This window comes from Tiliqua scincoides, chromosome 2 (assembly GCF_035046505.1).
Source record: "Tiliqua scincoides isolate rTilSci1 chromosome 2, rTilSci1.hap2, whole genome shotgun sequence".
Taxonomy (NCBI): domain Eukaryota; kingdom Metazoa; phylum Chordata; class Lepidosauria; order Squamata; family Scincidae; genus Tiliqua; species Tiliqua scincoides.
Window position 1 is genome coordinate 262,034,695 of NC_089822.1, and position 7,722 is coordinate 262,042,416.

Sequence of the window (7,722 nt, forward strand, 5' to 3'; positions counted from 1 at the left end):
TTTTTGGGGGCTGCATTCATTGGATCGAGACCATTCTGGTGTGGTTGGATTCCTCTCAGCCTGCCCTTTCCGACTGTTTATGGCAAGTATGCCTACTTGCGAGTAAATGCACGATACGGCTCACTTTCACTTTCTATAGGGATCCATGCATTTTTTTCCTTCTGGTTTTTTGGCCATAACTTTTGAAGGAAAGGTGCTATTTCAATTCTGTATTTTGCACTGTCTTCCGCTGGTCATTCCACATCCAACGGTGTATGGCATGACACAGTAGCTCCAAAAGCCGCGATGTTAGCGCGTCCTCCCCCAGGGCGCGTCACCTGGTGTGGCCTGCATCCCCCCCCCCCCGCACACAGCTAGCGATGCCACTGCCCTTAGGAACTTTAGGGACCAAGTATGAGTAGCGCTTACCTCAAGGAGACCTCCAGCCTGTTAAATTTGTGGTTAGGTTGCAGCATGGCAATCCTAAGGTGTAGGTAAGGATCGAGCTCCCTGTTTGTGAGTAGCCTTTCCCACTCCCGTGACTTCACAGCCGAAGTCAAGTTTTAATTAGCAGCCCTACCACTTGGCCAGGGGGCCTGGTAAATAACACAAGTGTCCCACCTGGCAACATTTCCAGTTAGTAGCTATTCACGTGGTACTGGGAGACACAGGCGGCTTTCCCCAAATGAACCCGAGTTTTGGACTTGAAATGGAGATTGCAATGTCTTCACCCTCTCTTCCTCTGGCTTTTTTGGTTTCTTTTCAGTGTGTCTTCTGCTACTCTTCTGGTTATTATATTTTTACACTGGTTCACCTTTGTGGTGTTAGCTACATTGAACAACTCTCAAGTAGAGGGGAAAGGCAGTGTATACATTTTTTTGATACCTACGTATTTTCTGACTGCGCTTGTTCCAAACCCTTGTCCCCCATCTCAATGCCTTTACTGAAGAGGCCACAATCCAAGTTGGTTGGTGCCAAAATGCAGGGGACCGGGGGGGGGGGGCAGTCGTGTGCATTGCTACATCAGTGCTTTGTGGAGAGGGTCTTCCCCCTCTTCAGATGCACTTTCTGCAGGACACCAATAGGACTGGTACAACCTGGCCTGGCTCGGGCACGGTCCTCACCACATTTTAGGAAAGGGTCAAATGACTTGGCTTGCTTAACAGAATGGCTGCTCAGTCATCTTCTGGTTGTAAACATAAACCAAAGCTGTGACATTAGAAAATGTATTAAAAACAAAGTACAGGTTAAGTCTCGGCATCCGTGAGGGTTCCATTCCAGGAACCTCCATGGATGCCAAAAATCATGTTAAACAAAATCAATTTCAAAAAAACACATCTCCTTAGGCAACAGTTTAAAACTAGCCTGCTTACCATGGTAACATGGCAGGCAAGCAATCAATCTCTCTATCCCTCTCTGGAGCTCAGCACAGCTGAGTTTCAGCTCCAAGGCAAACCCCTCCCTTCCCCCCAGCAGTGAAAGAATGCAAAGTGATAATCATTTCCGAGTTGCTGCTCTGCATTCTTTACAATTGTAATGTTACAGTGATAAGCAGGCTATTTTTAACCTGCTGCCTAAAGGAACCTTTATCTTTTAATTTAAAGGGTCAACCTCATTTGCATAGAGGCAAAACCACAGGTGAAAAATCCAGCTGATAATTAGGCTATACTTCTAAGCACTATCAACAGTGCTGGAAACCAACTTGATAGAAATGTTTGAGGGGCTTTGGACATTAACCTGCAGAGGAATAAGCAGAGAGTGGGAAACTTCCTCCTTCAGCTGGTAACTTGGACAAAGAGGCCACAACCCACCAAAGACCTCTCTGAGCAGCAAGCATCCGTTTGCCCTGCTGGAAACCTTCTGGTTAGAAAAACTAAGAGCAAGGCACAGTCCATCGTCATGAGGAAATCAGAACAGGGGATTCCCTGACAAACTTTTTTTAATAAGAACTTACTACTTCTTATACATTTAAACAGAAAACTGGACAGCACAAACATCAATTCTTGGATGTGAAGAAAGGAACTCAATTCCCCCTCACTTGTTAGCACTTTGACCATTTCTCTACACTGTGTTCTCTTTTATGCACAGTACGATTTCAGTGAGCAGTAGAACACTTTCCACAATCCCAGGATGTTTAAGGTTCCTGTTCTCCATGGGTTCTCAAATGTTTCTTAAGATAATTACGCCTTTGGAAGCTCTTTCCACACTCTTGGCACGAATAGGGTTTTTCTCCTGTGTGTATTATCCGATGACCAATAAGGTTACTGTTGGATCTGAAACTCTTTCCACACTCCTGGCATGTATAAGGTCTCTCCCCTGTGTGGACTCTCCGATGAATCTTAAGACTACTACTCATCCTAAAGCTCCTTCCACACTCACCGCATTTATAGGGTTTTTCTCCTGTGTGTATTGTCTGATGACCCATAAGGTTGCTGCTCCAGCTGAAGCTCTTTCCACAGTCCTGGCATGTATAAGGTTTCTCCTCTGTGTGGGTTCTCTGATGACATCTAAGTTGATCATTCCAACTGAAGCTCTTTCCACACTCTTGGCATGTATATGGTTTCTCACCTGTGTGAGTTCTCTGATGAATCCTAAGTCCACCACTCTGACTGAAGCTCTTTCCACACTGCTGGCACGTATAGGGTTTCTCTCCTGAATGGGTTCTCTGATGGATTGTAAGTTGATTACTCTTACTAAAGCTCTTTCCACATTCCTGGCATGTATAGGGTTTCTCCTTTTTGTGGGTTGTCTGATGGACCATAAGATTAGCACTCTTCCTAAAGCTCTTACCGCACTCCTGGCATGTATAGAGTTTCTCCCCTGTGTGAGTCCTCTGATGATCTCTAAGTTTATCATTCCGATTGAAGCTCTTTCCACACTCCTGGCATTTATAGGGTTTCTCCCCTGTGTGGGTTCTCTGATGGAGCATAAGTTTACCACCTGTACTAAAGCTCTTTCCACAATAGGAACATGTATAGGCCTTTTCTCCTGTGTGTGTTGTCTGATGAACTTTAAAATTGCTGCTGCAATGGAAGCTCTTTCCACACTCCTTACACAAATATTGTTTCTCCTTGTTATGGGTTTTACGATGGGATCTAAGGCTCCTGCTGCATCTGTAGGTCTTTCCACACTCCTGACATGTATAAGGTTTCTCTCCTGAGTGGGTTCTCTGATGGTTTCCAAGATCAATACTGTGACTGAAGCTCTCTCCACACTCCAGGCACATATAGGGTTTTTCTCCTGTGTGAGTTCTTTGATGATCTCTAAGTCTGTCATTCCGAGTGAAGCTCTTTCCACACTCCTGGCATGTATAAGGTTTCTCCCCTGTGTGGGTTCTCTTATGCCTCCTAAGATCTCCACCCCGACTGAAGCTCTTTCCACACTCTAGGCATCTATAGGGGTTCTTACCTCTATCAGTTCTCTGATGGATTGTATGTTCCCCACATTGACTGAAGCTCCTTCCACACTCAAAGGAACAGGATTTCTCCCCTGCATGAATTCTCTGATGATTTCTAAGGTTATCATTCCCTGTGTGGGTCTCTCCAATAAGATTGCAGCAGCAAAGGAACCTCTTTCCATACACAGAGCATTTATAGGGTTCCTCTATGTGGGTGTTTTCCTTTGAAGAAGAAACCAGCAGCCTGTTTCTTCCAATCTGGTTCCAAATGGAAGATTCTGAAATATGAAGAGAAATGCAATGCAAGAACACAGGAAGAAATGGCAGCTAGCTGGGGAAATCACACAGCATGTTTGTTTTCTGATAAGAGCTGAAACCCAGGAGACCCACAGCATGTTGTATGTGAATAGCTTCATAAATACGGCCTTTTTTTCCCCCCTTCAGTGGTCATGAAACAATCTCAGAGAAAGAAAACAAATGAAGAGTAAGAATCAAAAATGGGGGGGGGGGGAAATAAAGAAATGTTCAAACTTATGAATAAAAAATGTCAGGTTTAAGGGAGAAAGGAAGTTTTCTTTTACCTGAGTCACAGGTTCTTAAGAAACCGCTGTGGCTGGTCAACCAGCCAAAGCTGTATCCAGGCCACAGATGACATCTGGGCCTCCAGGTGCCAGCCTGTGTTCTGTTTGGATTCAGTTTCAGTTCTAGCCCCACTTTTAGTTCATCACTATCTCTTCCAGGGGCCAGTACAGATTGATACTGGGTGTGCTTTGCGGATACGCACTTAGAAAAGCACACATCGGGCATATCCATTTTGTGAGCTGGGACACTATGCAGTGGCAAATGGCACAGGTGAATGGTTCAGAAGGAAGAGGGAGGTGAGGGTGAAGGGGCAACAAGCAAACTTTTATTGTGGGGATAATGTTACAAAGGCAGGAAGGGGAATAAAAATCAACAAACAATTCAGCATTTCTTCTTCTTATTATTATTATTAACAGTATTTATATACCGTTTTTCAACTAAAAGTTCACAAAGCGGTTTACAGAGAAAAATCAAATAACTAATGGCTCCCTGTCCCAAAAAGGCTCACAATCTAAAAAGATGCAAATGAATACCAGCAGACAGCCACCAGAACAGACACTGCTGGGGTGAGGTGGGCCAGTTACTCTCCCCCTGCTAAAAAAAGGAGCACCCACTTGAAAAAGTGCCTCTCACCCAATTAGCAGGGTTTCATGCCAAACATGAGTGGTCACTCTGTACTGAAAAGGAGAGAGAGAAATCCTCAGAAGGAATGGAAAGGGGAGGTTTTGCTGGACAAAGCCTGGATAACTGGGGATACTGATACCAGAGAGAGAGAGAGAAAACCTGGGAAGAGGTGTGCGAAGGCAGCTAGAGCCAGCAAGGCAGGGGAGTCAAGGGTTCTCAGTTGCAGAAAAGGGAGCTCTGATCTGGGGCTCAGCAGTCTGTACTAGGACAGTCTGGCAAGGAAGTGCCCACAGGACTTCACCGCTACACTTGTTGGGCTGCAACCCCAAGTGTCTGCATAAGGGCCTTATTTAGACCCCCAACTCTGCTCTAATGTTCCTCCAACACAGTGATTGCCAGCCCCCCCTTTCCTACCTCGATTATCTGACCTTCTTAGCCACAAGTCAGGGGATGGCTGGGACCCACCAGTGTTAGGCAAAGAGGCAAAGGTCCTCTCCCTCTTCTTGTCCAGCTAAGACGGACTCTATACCTAAACATACTCTGCACCGGGCCATGGCCAGGTTCCTCCATGAGTCTGTCTAGTTATAAAAGTAGGAAGGGGAATCAAAGTCAATAAGCAATTCAGTGTTTCTTAGCCATCCTAAGGGCTTCATGCCAAACATAAGTGGCTGCTCCGTACAGAGAAGGAGAGAGAGAGAACCTCAGAACAGAAGCATTATGACACAAGCACAGAGGTGCATGGAGAGAGGTTAATGAACCAGGAGTAAAGAACCAGGGATTTTCTGTTGTGGGAAGGAGGAGAGGAGAAAAGATTCAAGTGAGGAAGCAAGGAAGTGTGAAACATTTCTCTAGGCCTGCGTGAAATGAAGCTTTTTGCCAACAATACAGTTCCAAAGCCATGATTCAGAGTTTGGAACCCCATCCTTGTTCATCACACATTCGATGTGAAGAAGAAGTAATCCTCTCAGGCACTGACTTCCCAGAGTCTTCCACAAACTATAATTCCCAGGATCCTATACGGACAGCCACTAGCGTGGTACAGCGACACAAGACTGCAGTCAAGTTATTCCTAGTCTTTTGCACTTCTATGTGCTCTACTCCAACCTCTTCCTCAAGGAAAGTCATATTTCATCCCTGCACATTATATATACATGTGGAAGTTCCAAAGGAACCCAGAGAAAACTGTCCCCTGCTGTTTCCCCATTTGATCTCACACTTCACAATGTATGCAGGAATCCTGCATTTCCCTTCAGGCATCTCCTGGCACACTGAAGGAGAGTTCCAACACAGTGGAAAGTGCCCTCCAAGATATGCCACCTCCTCCACAGGGTGGGACATGGAACAGGATGTCCAAAGCCTTCCAGTCAGTTTATGGCACAATGTCCCCACGACACCCCTGATCTGTGCTTAGGCACAAGAGGAGGATGTGGGGACATCAGGAGGAGCAGCCACCTTGCCCAGATCATGCAGCCAAGCCAACAACTTCACCTGGCAAAATCCAATGGAGCTTTCCCACTTGGGGCATGTATCAATTATGGGTCAAGGGATCCTCCTTACCTACAAAGGTCACATTCTCATAATTGTCCATTATGACTGCTTCATACAAGCACCTTTGTTGTTGATCCAGCAGAACCCACTCCGCACTGCTGAAATACACAGAAACCTCCGCAAATGAAATGGGGCTCTGAAAGAAAAAGGAGAGATTCCCTATTAGTGGGTCAACCCAGGTTCTGTCTGCAGTCCCAAAAAGGATGCGCCTGCAAGGAAAGAAACTCTCTGGGCTTCCTGATGGAGCAAAAGCTGTGTGAGAAAGGGGTGGGGAATGGAGACAGCCTCTTTTTTCCTGCCATCCGGCAGTCCCTATTTGCCTATTTTTCTATCACATGTTTCTTCAATTTGGTAACTTCCTTTTCTTCTAGATTTTTAATAAGGTAGGTTTGAATAACCATTTTCTCTTCACTCTTGCCTGCCTAGGTCATATTCACGGGTAAAGTAGAGGGTAGTCGTGTCCTATGGCTCTCTTCATTTTAAAAGAGAGACCTTGGGGTTCTGTACTTTCTGGGGTGGGGGTCCCAGTTAAACCCCAAATGCCTGATCTTTTTAACCTGTGATGGTTGTGGCACACAGGAATCACCAACTTCCCTTCACATTCAGCTGCTGATGCAGGAAAAAGGGAAAGCAGAGAACAGGAAGAGGTGCCTGTGCTCTAACCACTATCTCCTACTTCCTTCAGACAGACCAACTTCTCCCTGCACCTTCTCTGACAAGCCCTATGTCAAGAGAAACCAACTACTGGATGAAGGAAGCCTGATCAAGGGAAGCTGCGCCTAGCAGTTAGTGTGCATGTGAAACATCCTGCTTTTCATTTACAGCAGTGGAATGGGAGAGATCTGCGGCTACCATAGCAGAATGCAGAGACCAGGCAGAGGTGGTCAATCTGGATTGTGCCCTAGAACACCAGAAAAAAGTGGGAGAACAAGGCATTTGTCACATGGCCAAGTTGCCCCTGCTCTTGTCTCTTACCTGGCCTGGATGTGCAGCAGCCATGGTGGCTCCTCCCCAAGGATGTGATGGGAGGTCTGGCATGGTCTTGTTTCTCTGCTTTCTGTGAGGGAGAGGAAGGAGAACAGTAAGAAGTTTTTATTTTATTTTCATTCTTCCTGCTGGACGCCTTCTCTGAATTCCTTTGTCCACATTGTGGTGATGGCTCCAAGGGAGACTGCACAGACTCATGGAGGAATCTGGCCATGGCTGGGTGAATCTGGCCATGGTCTCCAGGTGTAGAGTCCATCCTGGCTGGACAAGAGGAGGAGAGGACCTTTGCTGCTCTCCCCAACACTGGTGGGTTCCATCTATCCCCCCTGACCCCTGGTTAAGAAGGTCAGAGGGCTGAGGTAGGAAAGGGAGGGGGGCAGGCAATCACAGTGGGCGGGGGGGGATGAGAGCAGGGTTGGGGGGCTTAATAAGCCCATATGTAGGCACCTTAAGCAGGACTGGGGTTGCCAGTCCAACAGGTGCAGCTGTGGGTGCTTCCTTGCCAGACTTTCCCAGGGCAGTCTGTGCAGCCCCAGGCCAGAGCCCCTTCCCTTCCCCCTCTGCCACTGTGAACCCTCCACTCCCTGCCTTGCTGGGTCGTCAGC

At 46.7% G+C, this 7,722-nt stretch overlaps 1 protein-coding gene across 1 annotated transcript; it reads right to left on the reverse strand.

The window, feature by feature from the left end:
• Nucleotides 1-2,113: 2,113 nt before the first annotated feature.
• On the reverse strand, nt 2,114-7,129 carry LOC136639131 (zinc finger protein 709-like). The gene is made up of 3 exons (XM_066613148.1): nt 7,106-7,129; nt 6,140-6,266; nt 2,114-3,654 (listed from the first exon to the last, which is right to left on the reverse strand). Exons 1-3 carry the CDS (start codon nt 7,127-7,129, stop codon nt 2,114-2,116), a joined length of 1,692 nt encoding a protein of 563 aa, XP_066469245.1.
• Between the last annotated feature and the right edge of the window lie 593 nt (nt 7,130-7,722).